The sequence below is a fragment of the Takifugu flavidus genome, chromosome 9 (genome assembly GCF_003711565.1).
Source record: "Takifugu flavidus isolate HTHZ2018 chromosome 9, ASM371156v2, whole genome shotgun sequence".
Lineage (NCBI taxonomy): Eukaryota > Metazoa > Chordata > Actinopteri > Tetraodontiformes > Tetraodontidae > Takifugu > Takifugu flavidus.
In genome coordinates, this window is record NC_079528.1 from 6671490 (window position 1) to 6699255 (window position 27766).

General features: G+C 43.8%; 1 protein-coding gene across 1 annotated transcript; it reads right to left on the reverse strand.

Moving 5' to 3' along the window:
* Positions 1-27065, reverse strand: pdgfc (platelet derived growth factor c). The gene is made up of 6 exons (XM_057043566.1): positions 26292-27065; positions 10440-10632; positions 6723-6903; positions 1634-1841; positions 1327-1547; positions 1-1084 (listed from the first exon to the last, which is right to left on the reverse strand). Exons 1-6 carry the CDS (start codon positions 26401-26403, stop codon positions 971-973), a joined length of 1029 nt encoding a protein of 342 aa, XP_056899546.1. The 5' UTR covers positions 26404-27065; the 3' UTR covers positions 1-970.
* Positions 27066-27766: the final 701 nt, after the last annotated feature.

Sequence of the window (27766 nt, forward strand, 5' to 3'; positions counted from 1 at the left end):
TAGAAATCAAAGAATTTATTTGGGATGTCCAGAACACAAATACACAATTATTGCAAAAGAAGAGATAAATAATGGCATAAAGGCGAAAATAACGATGACATCGTAAAATTACAAAAACAAAGGAAACTGGTGGTTAATTCTGTTGTACACCTGTACCATTCAAAATGATGCCCTCGACTTTCCCTTTTAGTGAACAAATAAATATTTCCCATGGGCATTTTAAACGTAACCAGGATTTCCAAAGCACAGACAGGTAGAATGGAGGGAAAAAAAGCAATCATCAACTGTGCAACTTTTATTTGGAGAATTTTTGGTAGAAAAAAAAATGCACATATGTGAAGAAAATAAATGTAAATGTAAATACAGTTTAATAAGCAAAGCATTTTAAGATTGTCGTAGCTGCATTTCACTTGGTAGATGAGGAGGGAGGCGAACGGAGGCTTGATGGTATTAACGTGGGAGTGAGGGGAGTCAGGCAGCTGCAGCCAGCTCACTTGCAAACATATATATAACATATATGTATATGCATGGAAAAACCAAAACCTTTGAACAAAGAAGCCTCCATTTTCCATGACAGTTCCAGCCCATGCTGGCAAAACTTTAAAAAAGGCCTCAGGAAAAAGAGCCAAAAATACCTCAGTGTTCTTAACTCAGAGGAGCAGAACAATATAGTCTTCAGAGCACAAAGATAATCATCAAAATCTGCTCCAGTGTTTTTCTTTTTTGCCCGTCTTTAAAAAAGAAAGGCGCTCAGAGCAACACTATTGGTATTCCACAGCAGTCGGATCCGATCAGATTCACGAGATTCCAGTCGCTTCTGCTTAATCCAGTTAGACAAAGGACAGCAGGGTAAAGAAGGAGGGGGGGGGGATCCCGTTAGCTTCCAGTGGAAGTGGGTGAGATACAGAGGCAGAGGTTCAGTGTTAACATCCCGTGTGTTTCTGGCGGCAACCACTACACCTGTCGGAGGTCAGTCCCAGTCATCTTTACACACGCAGGCGCATTCTTCGTGGTGCTCTAAGGACACGTCGGTCAGTGTTTTCTGCAGGCCTTTGCCCCCATTTCGATATTTCAGCAGTAGCACCTGTCAACATGGTTGGACGTCAAACATTTTATCTCACGCTCGCTCAGATTGTTGATCTAAATGCATTTCTTCATCTCTATTTCCAAGCTCAGATGACTTCTACTTCTACATTTCACATCGCCTGAAATTGGGATGTTGCGTAATGGGATGAGCAAAATTGCAGAAGTTCCGACCGAGCATTGGAAAAAAGGGAAGGCAAAGCGGAAACATCATCCGCCGAGTCGCTGAGTGCTAACGTTTACCTCGTGGTATTTCTTTGTGACCCTGGCGGGGACGCACTGGCAGTCGTAGCAGCGGTGGGAGCAGCAGGCGCAGTTTCCGCCGCAGCGCTTCACCAGGAGGCAGCTTGGCCAGAAAATGGCGTCGGTCTTTTGCAGCTCCTCGCGCAAAGACACGGAAAAGTTGCGCGGCGTGCAACTGTACAGTCGAACTTCATCCCTTAGCAGATTAAGATCAGCTCCTCCTTAAAAGGCACGGAGAGGGCATGCACGTGAACACTTCCTGTCAACCTCGACAGAGTTGTGATGAGGGATATTGTGAAATTCCTACCTCTGGCTTTTTTACTATGGATGAATGACTTTCCCAACACGTGCCAGGATGGCTTGTACAGCTCCTCCATATCCACTTGCCACCGCTCGGGTTCAAGGTATCTCATGACCTCTTCCACAGTTCCCAGGCCGTCCACTGCTTCTGACAGCTCCTCAATACCCTGAAGAGCTGGAGGGAGAACGGCAGGCAGCTCTGGTTCCGATACACTCTGTGGAATGATGAGCAGATGAGAGACGGATGGGAAAGAAACGTTATTGGTCTTCAGCTGTGAAGGTAACAGTTAATTCGTTGGTGTCCAGAATTCCCCCCATGTGGATTCATACAAAGTGGGAATAGTTGTTCCTGCTTGGTTTGCTGTCCTCTGTGAAAACCAATGATGTCAGAGGGTCGTCGCCATAATGGCCAGCATCTGATATCTGCCACAGTCGTAATGACTGTGTCTAGCAGTTCGACGGGCAACTGGGAGGCAGATGAAAAAGAATGGCTTCATTTTTACACCGTCAGCCACGATTTGCATTACAGCCTTGGTTTCTTTGCTCCTGCAGACGGCAGGATCGTTTGTTTTAGTCTCAGAGTCCTCCGGGCTACATTTGACTGATACCTCATCTGTGGGTCTTCCAAAGACAGGAGAGGCTCATCTGCTAAACCCTCCAGTCCTGTGATGCCGTATTTGTCCAACATGTCAGCTCAGCAGTTTCACTGAACTCGTGTGACTGACGGGTGGAAGCCAATATTGTGACGTTTGGAGAAACAAGCGCGACTCGTGGAGGATTGGAAACACTAGCAGTTTTTCCCAAATCGTATAAGCGCGAATTAGAAAAGAAGCCGGAAGGAAATTGTTGCCTTTCGTAAAATTTCATGGCGCTAACGCCAAGAGTGTTTGTGGTTTGCTTCTGATTTACGACTTGTGGTAAAAGTCATCCACACTGCATTTAAAGAACTTGTGAAATGCTAACCGCTAAGTGGCTAGTAAAACCTTATTTCAAAAAGTCTGTATATTGAATTGCCAATGTTCAGAAGTAAGAATGAAGTATCAGGAAAAATCAATAATAGCAATATGCAAATTAATAAAAGCTACATTAAAGCACAGATTTTTACTGACTGAATAAATGTATTTTTTCTTTGCACACTCAAAAGGGGCTCATATGGTGATTTTAAATGGTGGTGCCAGTGGTTTCTCATTGTCGCACCACAGGCTACTGAAACACATGCTGCACATTCTACATAGTCTACAGCTTGTGATTGTGCTCTTCTCATTAGAGGAGCTCTGCAGGCCCAGTGCCAGACAGGAAGTCCCGCCCATCTATCAAGCACAAGGGACATTGCTACAATATGGAAGCTAACATTAGCTGAAAACGTTTCCATCAAAATACCTAAATGCACCACTCATTTATTTCAGACCATCTCTACATTTAAAATGATTGCTTTCAGTGTCAGATGTGTGATGAGGGCTGATCCTAAAACTGGCATATTTTAATGCACATGAAGCCCCTCAACATTTATGTAACGGGCCTTAAATTTACTTTCAACAGGTTCTATAAAAAAAAAAAAAAGATAAAAAATTATTCAATTTAGCTCATGTTAGGATCTTGTCATCGGTCTTTTCAACCAAGTGCTAGCCATTATGTTTTCTAGCAGTAAGCTTTTTGAGAAAAGAGCGCATTCATGGATAGATGACAGAAAAGTACCCTTAACCACTCCCGCCTCCAATTTTCTGACCCCATTTTCAAAGGTAATACCTGGGAAACTACTTCACATGTTAGCGCTGTATTCTAACAGGCCACGCTGCCGTGTCCCCAATTTAAGACAGTTTACTAATCTGGAACAGTTTCAGGCTCTCAGATGCTGTTTTTATACCTCATTTTCAACTCTCAACACTGAAAATATTAACCCAGAGTTTTCCCACCATCTTTAGAATTCCAAAACTTTTTCAGTCCTTTGTCTCAGTCAGCATTTCAATTCAAACTATAATAATTATAATTAAACTGTGACATCTTCTAACATAGCCATTATCACTGCAAAATGCAGAACCCTCGGAGCTCCAGCACATGAATAGACTTCCTCCCCACCTCATATCAAGCTCATTCTGCTCTGCGCAGGACGACCACATGGCTTATTTCTAGTCACTGTAATGAGAGGTTCATTTGACAATGTTGAGATGAAAATGCTGAAATAGCGTAGGGCTAAAACAACATCCTCCCCTTCACACGGCATTGCTGACCGCGTCTTAAGACAGCGAGCAGCGAGAGCCGTTGCGTGTGAACGCAGCGCCTGGCTAGATACCACACGCTGCAATTGAGGCTGACGTATAAACAGAACTGCTGCGTGAGTTTCCCCGTCATGCTTTTTGCACTTTGACTAGGATTTTACGTTCCATTTTCTCTGTTCTTCCTCCCTCTATTCATGTCCTTTATTTTAAAAAAATGTCTTCAATTCATTTAAATAAACAAAGCTGCTGGAGCTATCATTATGTCCTGAGCAACAGGGTTCATTTCTGGATCAAGACCTCACAGAGACAATGATGTATGTTTTGTTTGCTCCGTTAACCCACCATTCAACACCCCGCATGCTCCATTCAACAGACTCCCTCTCTCCCGTGTTTTAACGACCTCTTCCCCTCGGCCCTTTCGCTCTTCCTTAAATCCCTTCCTGTGAATTACAGACGGGGTCTTATTTCCCCCGCCACCTCTCCATTCCACAGAAGTGGTGGGGAGGAATTATTGCTTGTTTAAATATAAACTAAAGTGCTGGCCCCTGCGTGGCATGGGGTTCCAGTAGCTGCCGGCCAACCGCAGAGGAAACAGAGCGCCGCTGTTCTAGCCTGCTCCTCCTTTCTCAGCACAAAGTTCAAAGGGAAGCCACGCTGAACATTAAGAGGCCAAAACTTCCTCTCCCTCCTCATGGTTTCCACACCTATGAGGCAGAATATGAAAGAAAAAGCACAGTCACTTCCTCCATTATATATTTAGTGGCAGACATTTGATTTTGCTTTTACACTGCCAAACAAACCAAACAGTGGCGCATAAATTCCTGCCGGCTCACCATGCAGTTCGTCTCGCCTCTTTATCGGCGCGGATGTGGTCGGACGTCTCATTTTACTCATGCGGAATATACAAGCTGTTGCAAACAACACGGGCGTTACCGGATTTTGGTATTGATTGGCTTTAATTTCATTGGATGAAATACGGGCCTTTTTATGGCACCGGCATCACAGTTTATTGGGAATATTTGGGGTCGGGACAACGGCAGTGTAATGGTTTCCTGCTCATAGGGGACGAGGACGTCCATCACGCAGCAGATTGTACTGACAACAACGGTGGAGTCGAGGAGGACAGGTCAAGTTGAGGACTAAGACGGTTTCTAATGACCGGTACACAAACCTTCAGTGAGGTCGTTTGCTCATTTGAGCCTGTCAGCTTTCGGGTGATTAATGAGGAGGCGAACTGTTTATGCAACAAAAGTCAACAAGGCCCGAAAACATGACAGGTTGAAGCATGGCACTTGTCTTTTCTGGGATCTCCTCTGTCAGTGAAGGCAGCAGGTAGCGAGGGATTCTTTGTGTGTGTGTGTGGTCTGTGGGCCTGAAGAGAAATGTGCAAAGACAAAGACTTTACACATGTTTCTCTCTTTTAATTCCAGCTGTGCCAGGGAAGACTGGGGGCTAAAATCTGTGTTAATTTCACAGATTAAGTCCAAATGCAACGTGAGTCAGAGTTAGTCGTCCTAAACTGATATATCTGACACCCATCGATGCTGTTGTTGCTGATGTAGAATTATTCCACTCAATTCAAATCACGACCAGAACACATGAAGTGATATGATGATTGGCTAATTAGCTACCTGAAGGGGAAAGCTGCTAAAGCTAATGTCACATGACTGGAGCAGAAAAATGAACACAATTTAAACCAAAAGAAAAAGTCTTGACAGATGTTTGCAAGACAAATTAGCATAAAGTAATTGCACCAAAAATGCAAGCAGGATTATAGAAGAATATCAGTGTTTTGGAGATGGGATTGAAGGAGATTGATGGAGATAATCATTTCCTTTCTTAATGTCTTAGAGACTCTGTTGTTGGTGTCTGCTTAGATTAATTAAAGTGATATAAGGAAGAGTCTTGATCCAGTGGGTTTGGACAAATGATCTCAATTATCCATCCATCACTCCTAACCATGGCTTCTTTCTAATGAGGGTCGCTGGGATGCCACAGACTCTCCCAGTGGTCTTTGTAAGAGGCAGAAACACACTCTGACCACATCAGCAGCCTATAACAGGGCACACACCATTAACTCACACTCACACCGAGGGGACATTTTCAGCCTCCGCTCAACCTCATTTGCATGTCTGACTGTGGGAGGAAAGAAAACACAGAGAAAAGGAGAGCACGCTATCGTGCTAGCCGCTATACATCTGTACGAAGCCTCACATCTGGCAACTGAAGCACTGAATGAGACGGTCGTACAAAATCAAATTTTACTGGACGTATACGGACATATATCTGCCAGAGATCAAACAAAGACAGAAACAAAGACACAGGGAGCGATGTCAGCGTTGCTATATCACAGACAACAGAAGAAAACAGTAAATGTCAGTCGGAGGTAGGTAATGAAACATTATGGGTTTCTGCAATAAAGACGGAGGACTTTTGATCTGCACCATAATGAAAAATCCCAGTAAAGGACGCAGAAAGACATCAGTGGGCCAATTTTCCACATAAAAGCTGCATCTCTCTCCTAATTCCTACTCTCATATCAGGAGCCTGAAAGGATCCCAGGGTCAAAACCTTTAAGCAAACGTGAAACCACCCATCTCCTCCACCTCGCTCCCAGCAGCAGCGAAGCACGCTAAATGAGGCGCAGGTTCAGGTGGAACAATAATACGGGACTGAACCGCTAATGATACAGAAATGAAAACAATACACGGCTGGGAAAGTGGGAAAATTGCAGTCTGGTTCTGGCTGCCTGCTTCTGCTCTCCACCATCACTGGAGGGCCCAAACTCTTTCTGGTGCCCATGGAGAACCACTCATGTCATGATGAATTGCCAGATTTTTCAAACTTGTCAGCATTTTTTACTGTTGATCATTTACGTACCGAAGGAAGAAGAGAGTAGCGGATGCAGAATCCCGGATTAGAGGGGAAGTACTCGTCGGAGACGAAGCGGATCCTGATCTGACTGCCTTTGGAGGTTTGACCGGGTGGTACCAGCTGAGACCCACACCAGCGACCCAGGATGGTCTTCTCAGCCAGATCCTCCACCTCCACAAAGTCGTACCTTGTAGACAGAAACAGATACACGTCTGTTATGATCGTAGTACGTGTTATAACGGAACTTCCTGCATAGCTTCGTAGTTAACGCATGTATTTCCTCTTTGCGCTGTTGCCATCAGCGACAGCGACCGCTCCACCTCGGGACCACATCTAAACCGTATAAGAGAATCATTTTTGCTTTAGATATGATCATTATCTTACTGACTGAACCAAATGTGTCAAATGACTGGAGTCAGATCTCAAAGGTTGGAGGATGGTGCAGCACGAGCAGCCACTGTTTAGCAGGAACTAACAAAGCTCTTACACACATCATCAATGAGTTATAGGTTTTAATTAAATCGGAAGGGGAACATGGGCTATGGCTGTGCAAGACCTTAATGACTCTTTACATTACCTTCCAAATTTGCAGCTGTATAAAAACTAATTTTCCATATCATTAAATTTGCATTAATGTTGGTGTGTGTGTGTGTTGGATACACCTTGCAGTACAAACAACAAATAACTCATTTTAATTCTAAAGACAAGCATTTCACGTTTGCACGCTGTAGCAGACCAGCCTTCTATACATATATATATATATATATATATATATATATATATATATAATATATATATATATATATATATATATATGCATATGTATACATATATATACATATATATATATATATATATGCATATGTATACATATATACATACATATATACATATACACACATATACACACACACACACACACACACACACACACACACACACACACACACATACATACATACACACACACACACAACACACACACACACAAACACACACATACATACATACATACATACAATAATGAAATGCAGAAGCATACAGTAGACTCATCTGCTGTAGACCTCCACTGTCCCTTCAGCACAGTATAAAAGATCTCCTGGGTCTTTATTATTTATATTCATATTTCAGAGTGAATCATGCTGCAGTTTGCGTCAACAGGGACGACCTCTCGCTCAGTCCTGCCAGGTTGGGTGTTTGGAGTTTTAGGACACGTTTTACAATTTGCATTGGCTCCAAAACAACAGAGACGGACGTGAGTTGGGTTGAAAATGGATGTTCCGCAAAGTTGGATAAACTGAATGGGGCGATGGGGGTCTGCTGATGCACCGAATGCTGCCTTTCATTTGGAAAGTCTGGAGGTTCATCATCTGTACAGACACTCTGGAAAAGGTCCAAACAAACAGTCCTTTTGCCAAAGTATACATTAAATGTGAGGCGACTGAATAAACTCTGAAACTGAGGAACAAAGCAGCTTGTTTTGGGGGAAAATATTCAATTAATTTGGCTTTTTTCTGGAGGTCAGAGGAGACACACCAGTGTTCTGCTCTCGGAGAGCTGCAGTGCTCTGACAGTTGGCTCATTTATAATGCAAGATGTCCTGATCATTACACATCACCATGTGTTCAGGGTTACATGATGAACAGCAGACTCTCGGATTTACAAACCTCTTTGCATACACACTAAACTGCAAAAACTCCTGGAAACAACCAGCAAATGAATCTACAGCTGTGTCAGAAACCCACACACTGCAAATAAAAAAAAAGAGTTTATTAATCACAAAGCTTGGATGCTTGTGAGATATTAATAGATCCAATATTTACCACTGGAAGGGTGCAGATTAGGAAAAATGAACACTTGTATTTTTTTGGTCATCTCCCTTCAGAATAAAGAATGAGACGCTTTCTTTCTTTCTCTGAGCTGGCAAGCATGACTCCATCGCCATGCCAACCAGCTGCAAGGCCCATCTTTCTGCAATATGCCTCTCCTCCTGTGGATTTGGTTAGAATGCTTTTCATCCCAGCGCAGCCAAACAGAATAGTTGATGAGCATCGCTCCTCCACAGACTCCCACTCATCTTAACAGAGGCTCCTCGCTTCAGGCTGAGCTCTCCACTTTCCTTTCGCTGTTCATCATTTCATCCATGGGAATCACTGGACGAGAGATTACACTCTGGCTTATTTGCATCGCATTGCTCGGTGACAAAATGGTGCCAGAGCGGCATCGATCGTAGGGTTTTTTCTGTGCCATCAGCAGAATGACACATTTGTTGTGTGTATATGTGGAAAGATGCATGTTTGGATGTAAAGAAAGGAGAAACACCTCGATAAACTTGTGATTTTGAGGTTGAAAAATGTGAAGCAACTGGCGATGACCCAGAAAAGGTTGGTTTTGTCCTGCCAACAGTCTCCCCTGAGGAGCCTGAGCAGAGCCATCCTGTAAAGGCAGGATGCCACTAAAGTTGCCTCCACCCCACGGCGAGACATCTCTTTTGAGCATTTAAACAACAAAACTAACCGTATTAACCTAAATAAGGCCTAGCGCAGACGTGCAGACTCAGGGACACATCACTAATAAGAGTGCAAACTGTGTCGCTAATGCATGCATACATGCATGTGTAGGCTACTTATGGGTCAGGTTGAAGTCAAGCAATCCAATCCAGTCCTGTGTGTAAGGAGTGATGCTAATGCACATCATATGGATCACAGCTGTATCATTATACGCTAGCATCTGGGTTGGAATTGGCCTGCATTTTTAAATGCACCGTTAATGAGACCCGTGTGGTCGAAAATGTAGAAAAAACTTTCATTTAGCCTGCCATCCACTAGGAGGCTACCAAGGAATGACGAGAAAGATGCCCTCTGCAGCTTCTTGCAAATGCTAACCACTCGATGCTGACGGAGTGGGGGGATCCTGACGCACGGATGGTAAATCGATTCTTCAGGGCTTGGATTTCCAGTTTGAATTGATCAGCAAAAGAGGCAAACCCAGGCCGTAATTCAAATGGATCCTCCATAAAACAGAGGACACAGCGCGTGCATACGTGTGCATTTGTGTTTATGTGCTGCCAGTTAAAGGGAGGCGCCTGTCACTTCAGCGGAGGTATAAACGTCCACTGCATTAAATAAAATCTATTGCCATTAAGGGCCAAAACAAATCATTCTGCTGCAGGGTTTCAACATTCACAGCTGCCATGGCACCAAAGCCAATTTCACAAATGGCCACACACTCTCCCTTTAAATCTTTACAGATGGGCTACAGCAAAGACAGGGCACGTCTTCTGTCCAGCCCAACCCCATAAAATGGCGTGCCAGCCAGGGAAGCCCCCCGCTCTCTGGGAGCTGGTCGATCAAGCGGAGGAAAGTCTTTTTTGAAAGACTGGCACAACGCTCAGGTGAAATCCCGGGGGAGGTTATCCATTTCCTGAATGGAAACAGGTTTTATTTATACAATAAAAGCTCACAATAAAACCTCTCAAAATGAAAAATGTCAGAGTAGAATGCCTCCAAAGAGGGGGTATGTTTATTAAATCACCGTTTCCAGTGTTGTAATGTGGAACATTACAGCGTGCCGACCTGCCAGGGCAGGAAAACAGAAGGTGGCAGAGGTCACTACAGTCAGTGGAGGTGTTTACATGGTCTGATAGCACAGACGTGCTGTGTGGATTCTGCTCTCGTGATGGAAAACATGGTACTTGAGGTGCATTTAGCGCTACGTTCTCACTTGCAGATGCCATCTTCAGGATCCTCCAGACCAAACTTCTCATCAAACGTCAGCTGGATCCTCATGTTAGCGGAGGCCACAAGTCTCCAGACCATCTCAGTGCTCCGGGGATACGTGTTGGGGAATTCTGGGCTCTGGACCATTCCTTCTCCAGACACTGTTATGATCTTCTCTTGATGGGAATCTTGGACTCCTGGAAGAGAAAGGAAGAATGTTTGCTCTTTGCTGGATTACATATGGCAGATGAATTGGCCTGGATTAAATCATTTGGACACCATGGAACTCCTATAGATCATTCACCTGACAAGGGCACAGTTTTATAGGACAGGAACATTATTATATGATACATAAATATGTCAAAACCTTTAGAAGGAAGTATGGAATAGGAACTATTCAATTTAAAGAATGACTTTGGAAAATGAAGACTGGATTTATGGCCCCTTTCTTTCGCCATCAGAGGGTTTGGAAAAGCCAAACATATTTGAATAAAATGGAAATTGTTGTCAAACATGATTTATCTGAAAGAACGAAAGCTTTACAGGGAACCTTAATCTCAGACACAGCCAACAGCATGTAATTTTATATGAACAACCAAATAAATAGGAAAGCTGTACCTGCACGACCAGAAAGTGCATTATAGATATGCTTTTAATGTCACTGTTTTTAATATGGGTTTTATATGGCTGGAGGTGGTTTATGTACTGCGGCTGACTCAGACTCACACATGGGGATTCCTCTGCTGCACCCAGACGAGTCGGGGTGAGGAGGTCAGCACTGGAACGACAGCTTAAAGACGAGATGGACACTGAGACGAAAAAAAGTGCCGAGTCGCAGAAATGCCCCAAAAATGTAAATCCACTGACGTGAACATTAAGATGCGTCTGCCGAGAAGACAAACTCCGCTGCCGTCCACGCTCACAAACGCGCTCCGTTTCGTTTTCTCCGATACAAAGGATACGATTCCTGTTTAATTGTGTCGCAAGCCGCGAAGCCACAAATTCCTCCAGAGGATTTCATTCCATTCAGAGCTTGCCACTGTGTCCCCCGGGGCTCTATTACATCCTAATACATTCACAGAGGAAGGGAAAAAAACCCACTGACAGGAAATTTCCACCTGAGCCCTACAACCATGACAACAATGATGCCCTGAAGCCACGGCCGTTTTATCTCACAACAAAAGGCCAAAAAACAAGTCTGGACTCTGAGATTAAGACAGTTTGTTCTTGTGTGCTGGTTTTTGGGGGGGGGGGGGGGGGGGGGTCGTTACAAAATGAGTAATATAATGCTGGATAGTTTCAAAGAAATCATCTGGATATCAAAGCAAGGATTACGATCAGGTGTTGACAGCCGCACAAACCCAAACTTAAGAAAATGATCAACCGGTTGCAGCTGTATTTATTTTTGTATGAACCGGTCCACTACGTCTGACCATCAGAGGAGCCAGAAGAGATATTTTTGTGCTGCTGGATGTTAGTCATCACATTAAATGGATGCGTAACCAGCAGTCCGGATTCTGCACACAGAAAGTTCTGAACTTCATTTCTCTTCGCTTTGCAGTGAATGTAATTCAGGGAGCTGATCCGTGTGGAGCACTTTGATTTGTGCTCAGGTTAACGGCCAGCGGCCACACTTCTTGTGTCCTGTTTTCTGCTGTAAAAACATCAAAAAAACAGCCGGGCAGCATCTCTCGGTTTCTCCAGATCAAAAGGCCTCAGTTTGAATCTCAACTCAGTGTCAATTCTCCACATTTAATGTTAATATATAACCTTGTTAAGTGAAAAAGCCCTAAATTGAATGTTATTTGACAGCATTTGAGAGGCTAAAGCTACATGCCCCAGACATTAGCTTCTGATATGGTGCTATTCAGCTGCAACATCTCGGCACATATTTGGTTCCTTATACACCTCCAGCTCTGTTCTACAGTCATGCAGATGATAGTCTTTGATGCAGGCAGTGTCAACACACTTTGACTGACTGTTTTTAGATGGCAGCATGAGCTCAGCAAACCGACAGCCTTCATGCTAATAACTCATAGCTCTTTAGCATAATGACATGTTTGTAATTACTTTCCAATTACTGTAGGCTTCCACATACGGGCTAATAAAATGCATGATGAATATGAAAAACGATTATTGAATATACATGTGCAGATGCATAAAGTAGCGGCCAGAAAGAAGAGGAATAATGTGCTCTCATAATTATAAATACACATCTGCTTATAGGGATGTTCTCCTTGGAAAATATATTTGGATGACACTAATTGTGTGGGAAAAAAATGCTGAAAAAGGAAATTTTATAATATGAAACACAGAACTACGTTCCACAGATCTGCACGGATGAAGAAAAAGAGCTTAATCCCAAAAACCTCTGCAAATATCCTGCTTAATTTTCTCAACTGTATCAAAAGTAATTGCAGTGGGTGGGAAGAACCGGCTCTGCATTCCTCTTTTGTTCGGGTCTTTGTGCATGAAGAATTCGAAAAGGTTCTTCACCTTTTGTTCACTCGTCTCAAGTAGAAAATCCTGCTGCTTTATGGTCTCACTCATTTTTCCCCCCTTTTACGTTCTGATAAACACGTCTGTCCTTTGAACTTTCCCATCGCCATCCCTCCCACATGCTACCAGTCATGCTGGATTCCCAGTTTAACTTTGACTTGAAAATGACCTCACTCTGCAGGTTAACCAGTGTCATCTAATGATCAGAGACGTGGTCCCCAAGAGTGAATTACCTCAAACATGACTTTTCCTTGACCTACTTTTTTCCCTCCTCTGTGAGGAAAGTAGAGCCGACTATTAAGGGAGGAAGTGACTCTGAATAAATAGGGGCCTATACAGTGCAGCCATTGTGCTTTGTTCACACATTAGAAGCTGAACCATTCATGCTGTTAAACATTAACCTTTCCCCTACCATAACAAAACTGCACATGTAGTGGAGGATGTGCTGTGCTCTCTGTTTCATTAGTGCAAATGACCAATCATTAGTGGTTCTGCTTCTACGGCGGCACATAAAGTGAATAAAGCGCAATGTGGAAAAGGTCCTCATCCGTCCGTGCACACTAAAAAACCCCGTGTGCACACGTGTAGCTGCAAGGAATACGCAGATGCGTGAACGACTGATAGATGCCTTCAAGTAAAACTTAGGGAGGAATAAAGAAGCTGTGGTATCTGGTAGTTTTGCTAAGTTTTCCTCCCTTTGAATGATATCATTTGTGTCCCACGACATTAAGATGTTAACTTTGGAGTTTATCTTGCAGCCGCACAGTATTATATTCTAGACATAACTTTGGCTTTCCTCTGGAAAAATTTGGACCGTTCAGGCCGCAGCGCTCCGCAGCCCTGGGAAAACAATAAATGCTTCACGTCTCCAATGTGAGATCAGGCGGGTTATATTCAAGCCATTATTTACTACTACAGTTCAGAATATGAAAGAAACACAAATGTATTTCAAAGAAATCAATATGGATTACGCAGCGAGGTTCGATTTTGGAAAATACAGCTAATATTATTTTCACATATTACGGGCTAATGATAATAACGCACTCCAAGTCCTCCAAGCAGCCTTATACATGATCAATAACCATTTAAGACGGTCATTCCCGGCACGGTAATCCACAGCAGGGACGCTCTGATACAAAATCCAAACGACTTTTAATTTCACCAGTGTTGCCTTCTCAAGTCAAAATGAATGCGAGGCCTCGAGCGGCGCAGGAAAACCGGCAAGAATTCAGCTTTTCAGGCTCAATGCTATCACTCTCACATCTGTTGCTTATTAGGACAGTAGGCTGCTACAGGTGTGGTAAATTCCTGACCCTGCTTCTGAAATTTATTGCTTTTTTTGGGGTTTACAGTTAGTTGGGCAAAAAATAAAGGGGCCGAAACGTGCCACGGGAATCCCCCGTACCGTTAAACGATTGCGTTGCTCCGTGGCATCGTGGCTGAATCTGCCAAGCACATGCTGCCATGTGTTGGAGAGAAGACTCTGCAGACGAAACACGAGGAGCCGGCGGTGCAGGTCGCTCAGGAGCACACACAGTCTATGAATATGTTCATCATGACTCAATGTGATGGTGGGATTGTTAGACACACTGCATGGTTATGGACGTACACGACGGACATTTATGGCAGAAATACACACTTATCAGTGCATCTGAAAATCAGGTTTATACACAACACTGTCACCGGCTTCACTCATAAATCACGCTGCAAAACACCAACAACCACCAGTTAAAAAAACTAATCAGTTGACAGTAATGTGAAATGTGTAATCGGCATGTTTAGCTTGGCTGACAACTTCACCGTAATCAATCACTCCGTAATCACGGCATTTTAAACCTAGTTTTCATCCACGCATGATGGTATTATTATGCAAAATGTGTTATGAAAGCAACATCAGTCACACCACAGTTGGCATGCAGATTTAAAATAATAATCCAAAATAGAGATGCAATAGTGCTGTTTACCTCTAGGGGGCTCACCAGTACTAACTGTTCTCTCTCCCATCACTGCAACATCACCACAAAGGATGCTCACAGCAGAATACATGTAAACATGCTTTTACTTGCACATTTAATGTTTAGAGAGGAAACAGTCATGAGGCCCAAGACAAATATAGAACGGTGGAGCAGCTGAAAGCATTACCAGTGCACAATATTCTCTTTTAATCGCTGCTCATCTATCCAACATCCCAAACAGGGGCGCGTGGCTGTCCTCCAGTTGACCCAACACCTACAGGATGAGCATCCTCTCATTTAAGAAATTCAAGAAGAAAGCTTCTGAATGCTCTCCAATGTTGCTGCCGGGTTAAAAACTACCTCCTTAACAAACCTCTCTAGTGGAGAACTGCTCCTCTCGGCAATATTTGAAAGGTGCCAATCATTTCTAGGATGGTCCAGTAGGTCCTCGGGTGAAGTGATGGGTGGTCTCTCTGCCCTTTCCCTCTCTACCAAAGAGGTCAACCAGGATAAGTGGGGAGCAGGGACATCTGTTGACACCTACTGCAGAGGCAAAGGCAAACATCTGCACTTCAGATCAGATGGCCCAGCGCGATGCTGCTAGTTTGTCTGTCAGCGGTGGGTCTCTGCTCTGCGGCCTCCCCACACCAACAGCCACAGGTTCATATTTGCAATCAGAATGATGTTCTTTAGGAATGAAGAGAATTGTCATTCTGATTGAATAGCGCTGCTGAAGAATAGTTTCCCCCTTTAAAATGAACGTCAATACCTCGCAGCAGGAAAACCATCGAATTGAATCCTTAAAATACATCAAATAATATGTATTAATAGAAAAGACTTTACTCCTAGTTGCTGGAAAACCATTAACATAAACTAATTGCCAAATAAGTCTTCAACAAATGCCAGTGTTGACAGCTGTAAGCCCACCAGTCTGAAGGTTTTAACTTCCATAACTGTGAGGCAAACGTGCCCTTCAAGTGTTACAGGAGAAAAGATGAAAAATTAAGATTAGGGTTAAAATAAGCCGGGCAGCTGCAGGCTGTTAATAATAGTGAATGAACAGTAGTGTGCGTGCACAGGCAGTGCCGTGCTGGAAGCTGACATGCTGAAGACTTCCAGCCCCCCCCCCTCCGGGCTTTCGCCTGTCCAGCTGAGCGACTGAAACTTGTCACCACACAACAGCTTCTCCTCAGGTTACAATGGTTCCCCACCCCTGAACCAGCTCTCAGAGCCTCTAATTAGTGCCCACACTTGTGTTCGGCATCCAGAAGGCGGATGATTGAGTGTCAGTCTTTTCACTACGGTCCAACCTCTGGTATTATGTATCCGAGCCCCCGGAATCTGGACTTAAATGTATCAGCTGCAAAATCAAACAAAATATCATCCTTCCGGCCTCCTGGGCTTCTCTTTTTACACCCAAATTACATTATTTTTCAGCAAATCCCACCTGGATCTGTCTTATCCATCAGTTCTTTAACTGGATTCGTGGATATGACATTTAATAACATTTTATTTCTACCATTAAACTGATTAGAATAAAGCTGTGTCATACATTCGGTAGGAAAGTAAAAATGAATTAACAAAGGTCATAATATGTTTGATGAGCACTAATGACTAATTCCATTATTGCAGAAGGCGACAGGTCACATCACGCTGTGGAATCAAACTCGTCTACTTTGTAATATAATTGCGTAATAATGATCATTTCGACATTTGAGATGGATGAACTGACCTCCCAGTCAGTTGTCAGATGTGTCGCAATCCAAGGTCGTCGGCATTGTGGTTTTTATGGGTTGTTGGAAACATACGGACATCCAACATCAGCAACCAATCAATGTCACCAATAGGACCCAAAACTAATACTCTCTGTCTGAAAACACTCTCAAAAGATCGAATAGATGGTAAAAGTTTGAGGTAAATTTTTCCTGAAAGCCCTCCCTCTGAGCTGGAAACCAAGCAGAGGGATGGATGGCATGTATTTTAAACATTTCTCCACAGCTGTGGAAGGCAGCTCCAGGCTGCTTTGTAGTCACATCTGTGAGCTGGACAGCTGGATGCTGAGAGAAAATTACAGTTTGATCTGTGGCGAGCCAGACTGGACCGCAGCTTCGCCATACACGATCCAGACCCTGCCATTACGCCTGATCAAAGACCGATCATTTCATTTTTTACAGTGACTTGGACGAGAAATGATTCATGGCTGATCACAGTTCAGGTTAGTTGACAGAAGCTCTCAAATCTGAGGGCTTGCATGGGCTCGAGGTTTCCTACCAAAAATTCCTGGAGTGATCACAGGCTGAACATACAGTATCTGCATCACAATATCAGTCAGGCTTAGGTTACAGTCAGCTTCACATGGTGAATCGATTCATCTTCACACATGTTCCTCCACTTATCCCAGCACTTTAATCTTATCTTGAATAACTGATGTAACACAGACCTCCTTCTTGGGAGAAAAAGAAAAGAAATCCCCGTCTCCACAGAGGAACTGCCCGGCAAAAAGGAATCAAATTCCAACCAAATTCCACCATTTTCAACATTCAACATTACTCTAAGAGGACCTTCAGACGATGCTGATCATTAGATCTTTTTAGGGGTTTGCTAAATTAATGTAAAGTGATGAATAAGGAGAAAAATCAAGGAAGGCTTCAGCAGCGAGTACAACATTCCACTGCCTCGCTCCACTTCTAGATAAAGCATGATTTCTTGCAGTGGGTTGCTCCAGATCTCTAATTACAGCCACCCCACCAAGCCCTCATAGCCCTTTTGGTCCCAGCTGTCTGGAGAAGAGGCGCTGCAGTGCAGAAGCCAGGGTAATGAAAGTATAGTCCTTTCAACCTCTATTTACAGAGGGAGGGTTAGCAGAGCACAACTGCTCGTTTCCTCGAACATCCTGCTCTCGCTCACACACTTTTAAGCCTGTTGCCACACTCACTACAGCCACGTGAAGCATCGTGATGCCAAATAGGTGAAGAGCACATTTACTTCACCACCCCCAGAAAAATCCCCTCAGATTTAAACTGTTGGCCTCGCAGCTTGAAATACTTTCAATCAAACCTGATTCCAGCGTTTTAACAAATGCGCGTCCTCAAAAATCAAGGAACAGTGCCTGCTCATACATCCCAGAATAACAGCTTGCCAAAGGGCTGGCTTTAATAAACCAAGCAAGTTTGTACCTGGATCTGCAGAGCTGACGTGAGTAGCAATTTCCAGATTAGATAATGAGAAAAATTGATGTTTTTAAGAGAAAACGTCCGCGGAGGAGTTCAGTAACTTTGTATATGCAGGTTCATTCTCTTTAGAAGAAAAGTTATTGTGTAATTGCAAAGCTGTGCAAATTCAGTTCATGGATGCTTTATAGAATTCTTTCCAAAGCAGTCATACTTCTGTTGCCGGGGCAACGCTCTGGCACTAATCAAAGAACATGCAAATCTATAGCTAATGCAATCACAAGGACTTTAGCTAAAAGAGAGAAAAGTAAAATCGAAATTTATAAAACTTAAATACCTCAACCACGATAAAGACTCTTGTTCCCCCAATCAATAAATTCACGTGCACCACAACATGTAAAGCTCTAGTGAATTACAGAAAGTGATAAGTTTCTTTTCCAACGTTCATATGCAACAATTTATGGGTTTGATACAATGGAGCACACTTTCACCCTGACAACTATGAAACCTTGGCACCAAAAAATGAATGTAAAACATGCTTGTAAATGTGTAAAATCCATCACCACAAGCCTCCAATGTTGCAACCTACATCAAGAGAATGTGAACTCGGCGCCCTCTGAGTCTTTTCTGCATCCTGTCGACAGCTGAGGAGGTGCACACGTTGAACAAACTCTGGTTGCCAGCGCGGGGCCGTGCATGAAGAGATCTGCTTTATCTGGTGGTGACATATTAGCTGGCATGGATCTGAGGCTACTTTATGAGTTTGTAAAAAAAAGCTTTATTGAAGGCAGCCTTAGAAATGTTGACAAGATACAGACAAAGCTGAAGACAGTGGAGGAGGAGAAAGAGGTGGTTGAGCTGCTAGAGAACAATCACACACTTGTTGCTGAGCTACCTTCCTCTCAGAATTCAGATCACACAATCCTCTGTGTGAAGAAGAAAGTGGAGTCAAAATGTTCAGAAAAGACACGAAGAAACACCCTCGATTCTTTAGGATTCTGGTTGGACTGTTTGAGCCGAGAGGTATCGAGGGCCTCAAAGAGCGTATCCATGTATTATTTATTTAATCGGAGGCAATGAACAGACGTGCTGGCTTTGTAAATTTGTTTTCTTCCTCTAGCATCAGCGGCTGCAGCAGTTGGTGATTATTAGGGCATTAGAAAGCTAGAAATCCCCCGTGTGTGATTAAGAACTGACTGGCAGCGATGCTTTGAATATAAATTTCCATCTCAAGATGTCAAAAGCATGTTTGCTGCAACCGACATAATGCATAGAAATATTCCATTAGCGCCTGATTGTCTGCTTTTTCCCCTCATGAATGTAAAGTTACAGCTCAGAAAAGGTAACGCAAATAAACCAGGTGGAAAGATCAGAGTCGGTGTGATACACAATTAAAACAGATAAAGGACCACAAAGTGAAAAAGAGACAAATAAAGTGGCAAAGGACATCGCTGACTGACTTACTGGAAGAATTCGACTGTGTCAGTGCAGGAATTTTGATTACATAAAATGCACTCTTCCAGTAAACCAGCTGGTGTTGCCAAGTTGTTTTTAACATGGAACAAGGATGGCAGCTTCACATGCTGCAACAAAGTAACAGTGTGCAAGCTGTATCCAAATCATCAAGTCATGGCATTCCCGATCGAGGACCTCAGGGAGATGAAATGGATAATAACATCGCCCACTGCATTATAAATCATTAGAGTAAAAACAGTAAAATGAAATTCCGCCTCAGTGGCAGAACTGGCTGCCAGAGTAATGGGGTAGGAAGTTATTGCTTCAAGACAAAACATATTCCAGCTGGTTCCCCGTGATCTGATTAAAAGGAGATTTTTGGAGGAGATGGTGTTCAGAGGGCAGGCAACTACACACAGAAACGCAGGCACAGTTGGCAAAACCATTCCAGCCAGTCATAATAGCCGTTTTCATTCCATTTGGGCCTTAGAAATGGATACCCTCCCATGAGGATTCAAGCATAAGCAGGCAATGTCAGCGTGCAACCAGGCCACACTAAAAACCTATTTATGCCTGAGAAAAGTCATACTTTCTCAAAATAGTGTGCGTGATTGGGTTACCGTGTCCGTACGGCAGTGGCAAAGTGTCGTATATCACATCTCACCATGTGCTGGGTGACATAATCCAGCCAGCTGGGGTCGGCTAGCTGCAGATAATTACTGGGACAGGTGTGTATTTTATTTCCCCCATAAATGCATTACAGTCGTGATATTCCACGCCTCCATTTGATAGCTTCTGCTTCCTTTCTTTCGCAACCTCTCCCAGTAGGCACAATAAAAAAGCGCACGGGTGGCGATTTCCATCGGCATGCGAGTTATCCGAGCTGTCTTTTAAGCATTTTAGTCAGTCTAATGTTTTCTCGTGGACACTTGAGGAACACACGACCCTCACGGATACTAAAGGAGAGGTTTTTTGAGATTTGCAACAGCTATTGAACCCGAATGTCTTTTGAATTGAGATGTGCACCGTTCACTTTGTGCACTGTGCGCACGGAGGACTGCCTGAGCCTTCTCATGCATCAGCAGCTCTCCCTGCTCACACACGATCTAAATTTAGCATCATTAATGGCGCTTGATAGCCATGAAGCATCTCCTGCATCTAATGAATGCAGTCGCTCTGTCACACACAGTGAGGACAGTTTTATCAGAAGGAAGTGGAAGTCGAGCATCAGGTTCCGAAGCGAAACTGTTTCAATCGTCCTGACACAGCAGTGATGAAACAGCCAGTCAAGATAATGTGGCAACTGCGTCCGCAATGTTTATGTGGCATTCCTGAGTGCAAAATCAGGAAGAGGTGCAACACACAGCAAATTTTATAGTTTTTGGTACAATGTCTCGCAAAGGACCTGTGAGAGAAACCCTTTAAAAAGTCTGTTTGTTTCCAGTAATTTACTTAAAATGACACAATGGCCTGCATTTCCCTCACATCGGCTAATTTATACAGCATGTAAATGGGCTGAAAACAGTGGACGATGTCGTCTCCATCACTGCATGAGCTCAGAAATAAGCCACAGTTCCTCCGCAAGGACCAGAGGGGACACAGCAGGAGGTGGTGATGAAAGCGCGTCTGAAGTCATCAAGTCTGCTTCCATCCCACCGTTAAAGACACAGCTGCGGGAATCTCCGCTGCACGATCCGCGTCGAGCTCTCCGTCAGTCAACCGCAAGGTGATGCCTACTCAGCGCTGCAGAAAAACTTTGAAATTCCTCTCTGAGAGGAGGGGATGACATCTGTTAAGCTCTGCAGACGTGCCCTCCAGAAATACGGTCCAAGGTCAACCCACACTGCTGCCAAGATTTTTGGTCCAGTGAAATTCCAGTTGTCATAAGACAGATTTATGTAAAATGTGGTTTGTGCAAACAAAAAAAGAGCCAAGCTGGCAATGTCAGTCTCTCAGGTTCTGATCTAAGTTTATATCAATGAAAATCTTTGTTTTGGGGGATCAGTCCTCCGCTGCATGAATGCAAAGCATTGTCTGATTAGGGGATTTCTTCTTCATGCTTTATAACGTTGGATTAGATGATGGAGGCAACATAAACCACGTTTATTTTCAACTGGTGACATGACAAAGAGTTGCAATCTTTACTAAAAGTGCAGCCATATTTCAAAGCCCCCCCCCCATTACTGATTGAAATGCTCATGGCAGCAGTTTGCCAGGGACAAGTGTGAAACAGAAGCCCAGGACAGGAAGTGATGGAAATTGTGTCACAATGAATGAGGAGTTCTGGCTTTGACAGAGCCTGGCTGCAGAGTCGATTTACTCCACCCTTCGTGTTTAGACTGTGAGAGGCAGAGACTCTTCTCTGCCCACCAGAGTTGCACTGAGACTATTTGGGGAGCTTTGTTTAGGAATCTCCAGTTATATACTCTGCTTTTTTTCCCCAACTCAGTAATTTTGGAGGGATACACTTGGCAAGTGGTTTTTTCCTCCTTGTTTTTTACCCTCTGCCAGCTGGTCACAATATACTGAGCTGATTGAGTAGCAATGGAGAAACAACTGATAGCATTCACAAAGTCCTCCTGCTAAGGATGCTAAATTAGCCTTCAGTGAAACCAACTCAGTAGATAAGAATTCAGCCTAATATGGAGGGAAAGTGGGTGTGGGAAATAGAGCCAGTGCAGAGCAAAGATGCAGAGTTTCTAAAAAGGCAAAGCTTTGCATTCTCTGCACATGAGTGTGCATTAGCTTATGTCCTCTTTCAGAAATTTCTGAAGAAATTAGGCAACCAAACCAGCACCCGTGACTCACAGATGTGCAAGTCCTTGCCCATGCTACAACTCAACTTGGCCAACCTCGGATACTACACGCTCTCCACCAACTTTGAAGCGAGTTTCACACAAGCACATAATCACTTTTCTTGGTTTATTAATTTAATCGACCCATTTCTTATCATTTAATTGCAACATGCCTCATTACCGCGGAATCCAGACTCAAACAGCTTCAGGATTTATACAAATCCACTTTGTGGCGTTTATAACTCCATAAATAATGTTGTTACCCACAAGTGGCTAAATCTTTTATTATCATGAAGCTGAATGTTCATTCCTTCTTTTTGTACCAGCTTCGTTTAACCACCAGTCCGCAACGCGCTGCATCAGCCTCGCGAACACACGTCAGACAGACCAAAACACGATGCCTTCGCAGACTCGCGGTTTCACAACTTGGGAAAATAAATCATTTTCCAGAGGGTTTAAATACTTCATCCAGCCTTTCTTGAGTGGAGGAGACATCAAACTGCAACTTTAAGTGATGTGGATGTTCAGTTTTTTTTCAGACCTCTGGTTGGACTTTAGGCAGTTCAGTTTCCAGGGTCGTGAAATAATTCCACTTTAAAAATCAATACTTTATTTTTCTTTTAATGATTCATCTCTCTTCAGACTGCCTGGAAATGACAAACCACGCACAGGCGGTGATGGAATTCTTCTGCCAAATACAGCACTTCTTGTTCAAACAGCTCTGAAAGGGAAAACATGGATATCTTATCCAGTGTCCCCCCAGTAGGACTCAAGATGTTGGGGGGGAAATCCCCTCCAGCTACAAGACACAGACATCATTCTGTTGAGTGTTTTTCTTTTTTCTTGGCTGATATTGTGAAGAAAAATGCACATTAAGCACATGTGTGGCCGCTTTTCAACCCCTCCTACTGTAAATGTTTACCCGGGGACCACTGTTTTTAGGAACTAGAGGAAAATCTGAAGTTTCAACTAGCTTTAAAAGCCTTAATTCATATCCTCTGATGACAATAATAAACTTGTTTTAATTGATTTGCCTCCCGCCGACTTCCTTCCTTTACCGTTTTATTCGGCCATTGCGCCACGATGATTAACTGCTGCGATCATTCATTCAGAGTATGCCCATTAAAGTACGGCCCAGTTCAAACTAGTAACAAGATTTCCCAGGAAGCAAGCGCAGGAAACATCTGACCTTTATTAAAGAATGAATGGAGATTCCAAACTCAGCCAGGTTTGCTCCACTGCTTCAAGAAGCGTCCCATAATTTCAAATTAAAAACAGAGTTGGACACTATGGCAACCACTTAAAATAACATTGCGGAAAGTCAAAAGCCAGCTGGACACAAGAGCGGCTCCCTGCAGGAGAAGCACTCACCTACAAGGCGTAAATCACTGCTGTGGGTCTGGACATGACAGGCTTGTTACCTGAAATCCATGTTTTCATCCAAATCCACACCAAAGAACATGATGTCTTTAATTATTGTGTCCAAATTTCCATCACATGCTGTGAATGTATTTATTAATTCAAAACCATTGGTTTCTTTTTTCAGACAGTTTTCCAGCAGCCACGAAAGACTTCTGCAACACAGCTTAGAACTCTTTACTTATCCATAACTGAAGAAATCCAAAATGTAATGAGGGTAAATCTGTTTTGAAGGATATTTTTCATTTTTTTACCCCCCATAAATGACTTGGCTACGACTGGATTGCTGTTTTAAGTGCGTTTAGGGGGTTTTGGGTGATGCCTTCTCAAACTGGAGCATGCACTCTGGGCTGGGTTATTGAAGCCGAAAAGTTTTTTTATTTAATCCAACATAATTGCTCACTTCAAGGAGTCAAAGGAGCCAAAGCAATGAAGTGCACCTTTACTTTGCAAACCACTAATTATCCACACAACTCCTCCCGTTTCTAACTGTTCCGCCAAGAATGAATGAATGATGTCAGCGTCGCCCAACACTCGAAGCAGTATGGCTTCATAGCAAGACCACCCACACTCATTTCCCTTTTTAGATCCCGGGTCTATACTGCTTATTTGTCTACATTATAATCTAATGAATGCACAATGCACCTCTGTATCTTGGAGTCTGCATGTATGTTCCAAAGGGCTCGTGGTCCACATCAGTCCGTGACCTTTTTAACCCCACTCCTCCCCCCTAATCTCGTAATCTTCAACGGAACAGCAACCTCTGTGATCACTGGCAAAACTTGTGCGTCACATACTTTTTCAAGCTGCGCTGGAGGGGAACTATGCGGGAATATCTGCAGGTAATCCGCACATCCTGATAATGTTTGCCACCAGTGCTGGGGCCTGCCAGAGGTGGGCTGTGTCGACATGAAAACACAGCCTTGTGTTGGAAATGTCAAACAATACATATAAAAAGCTTTGGGTCGAAGCGAGGGCGTGCTGCATGCTTGAATTTTGACCTGTGACTACGTTTCTGAGGTAGTAAAATCAAAGAGCGGGTCTAACTTAAAGAGGGAATCAGAGAAGGTTAATGTTTTCTGCATATACTTCTGACACTCTATCATCTGTAAACCCAGTACACAGACGTCATTTTCAGCCCCGGGTTTTCCCTAATAATCACGGCACGATCGGTCATATGGTCCACACATGAACATGGCTTCCGTGATACAGATTATGACATAATCCTCCGTGGCAGAGGAAGGAAATGCTCATATTTTTTTAATAACACACAATCTGTATTGCAGGAATCTTCTGAAACCCTGGTCCAGATCATTTACTGCGACAGATGGTTGTTTCACAGAGCCGGGCCCTCTGTGGGACGCAGCCCTCACTGATATCGATGGAGTCGTCAGAAGCCGGTTGCCAGGTTTAAACAACCGGGGAATCTAACAGTGCAGGCCACAGCTGCTAAGCATGCCGGGCAGGTCTGGCTCTGTGCCTCTCAGAGATCGATATCACATCGTGGAGCATCAGCAATCAAGTGCTTCAGAAAGGTGAATGCTCAGCCTCTCCAGTCAAAGGTTACAGACAGCCACGGCCGGCTTCGCCCTCCACCAAGGTGTGACTGCTGTTTTAAAGAGCTCTCTGACAGTTTAACGTCTCTGTACTCTGACGCCGCTGCTCCTCTATGCTGCTAACTTCATCTTCTGCCCTCCCCTCTCTCCTCCCCGTTGTTTTCTTTTCTCAGTCACTCTGATTAAATGCCAAGGGCCCCGGAGGAGCCTCTGATTTCCCATCCCTGACCCTTACTGTGGGGAAGGCAGCGCTCCGTGTCCTAAACCAAGGACGACTGAAGTCTGGAGCCTGAACGGTAAAGCTCCGTCAAGATGGAGCTGCTGTGTAAATCACTGTCTCATCCCAGTGTAGAGGCTTTTTGGAATATCAACCACCCGCATCACACATCCATCAATTTTTCAGCCTTTTGATACATCTGAAGCATCAGAGCCAGTCGGAGGTTGCAGGTCGCCTTTAATTACACTGATATTAAGAATGAATGTAGACTGAAACCTCACTAATTTGCACATGAGTTGGACTCAGGGGACTCTGGTCAGCACACCAGATGCTCAATATTTCATTCTGGCACTTGATTCTTTTGTTGTACTAGATCTCTGAAGCAGATGCTACCCAGCTAGGCATGGGGATTACCAAATGGATGAAAAAAGATCAGTGCAGAACTCTTATGGACCCATGCTACCATCATGTTCAGGCTGAGGCTGATGGCAGAACTGGTTTGGTGAACCTGATTACAAACGACATCACCTGGAGCCACAGCTGCTGCATAAATGGTGGCTTTTCATTTGTGGAGACCTGGGATTTCAGACTGTTTCTCTCCCTTTAATGCATAGTGCTAACTTCCTGTCCTGGCTGATTCGGGTTAACGTGGGTAAAACACCGTCATTCACAACAAGTGAATGAGATGCATTTAAAAAAAAATAAATCTAAACCTACTTGTTTCCAGAGTTCTAAGCTTTCCACAGCAAGTTTGATAAACGTTTAAGTGAATGTTGCAATGAAAACTCACCGTTTTGCTCTTTCACACCTGGAGGGTTAAATTTGCTGACGTGACTTGATTCAGCTTCAGAGCCATATTGTTGGAGAAGCGATGCAAGAAGGAGTAATAATGGAAGGATCATTTGGATGAGTGGTGCTGGCGAACACAAAACGCTGTTTGACGGGATGGTCTGTCTCACCACACACGCGCGTCGTTGACAGGACACCGGCGCTCTCGGGGATACATTTGGAGAGAATCAACACATAATAAAATCCTCATAATCTTATTCATCAGTCCGATCTGGGGAAAAACGGAACTTATATTTCCTTAAGTTCAGAGAAAATCCTCCTCCAAAGCTGCAGATTCGGCGCAATCCAAGTGCGCACCTGTTGGTTCCGTGAAAAGTTTGATGAGTTAGACAAAAAGTTCAGTGATAATCCCGAGACTGGTTATAAAACCGAGTCTTTGAAAACATATCAGCTGTGGCACAAGGGCATTTTAGCTGAGGCGGGCATTCGCCGTAGGTTCTCCTCTTCGTCTGTGCAAATCTCCGCGGATCTTTACGCATTACAGCCAAAGCGAACACTCTCGGAGGCGTCGAGCGAGTCTGGCAACCTGATATTATGTGTGCTCTGGATGCTTTCGGAACACGGAGAACTCCCCTGACTGGTGAGACGTAAGTCGGAGAAGACCAAGATAAAGTATCGCTGCTCGCTGTCGAGGGTTGGCTCTTTGGAGACTGCCAAGTGACTGCACAACAGGTGCTGTGCACGAAGTACAACTTCCAAACTCCTCAGCACGTTGACTCGGCTGCCTTGTCCAATGAGCTCTTTCAACCAATATTCGTGTCACAAGCACGGGACGTCCCACTTGCTCTACATTTTTTTTAACAGCTATGCACCCTTTGAGTACAAATATTCATTAACTCTATCGTGTGTGTGTGTGTGTGTGTGTGTGTGTGTGTGTGTGTGTGTGTGTGTGTGTGTGTGTATAATTTGGTGCTCAATGAACGTCTTTTCCCCACAAAAGTGGGAAATTGGGACTTGCCAAATTACTTATATACTATTTTGTATATTAATATATTATTTTCCTGCTATCAAAGCACTGTATTGATGTCTTGCAATCACCAAGGTAGATAATAACATAAATTATTGAGTAAATCAATGTGACAGTTGAACGTTTTGTGTGACATTTGTATTTCCGTACAAAGCATCTCATAAAAGTGTGGCACATTCTGCTGGGGTCTCGCCGTGGAAGGAAATGTTTAGGGGCTTCTCAATTTGTCATATCAAAGCAGAGGCAGCAATTGGAGCAGTTCCCCCACCTGTTCCCAATTTCCCCTCTCCCCAGCACACTCTTGTCCCTCCTTTTGTTGGCAAATCCGCCGGTGTATTCCCCGTGCACTGCAAGCTGTAAGTCTGCTTGCAGCACAGACACTGAAATCAAAGGAGAGACAGACATATTGAACCCATTGAGCCAGACAGATGATGCAATGCAACAGCAAT

Bases quoted from the DNA above. Each gene is read 5' to 3' on its own strand.
- pdgfc (XM_057043566.1), bottom strand. From the start codon at position 26,403: ATGATCCTTCCATTATTACTCCTTCTTGCATCGCTTCTCCAACAATAT. The intron at 6,904-10,439 runs GTGAGAACGTAG...TCTGTCTACAAG, and splicing joins CCTGAAGATGGCATCTGCAA to GTACGACTTTGTGGAGGTGG. The intron at 1,842-6,722 runs GTACGTAAATGA...ATCATTCCACAG, and splicing joins GCTACTCTCTTCTTCCTTCG to AGTGTATCGGAACCAGAGCT.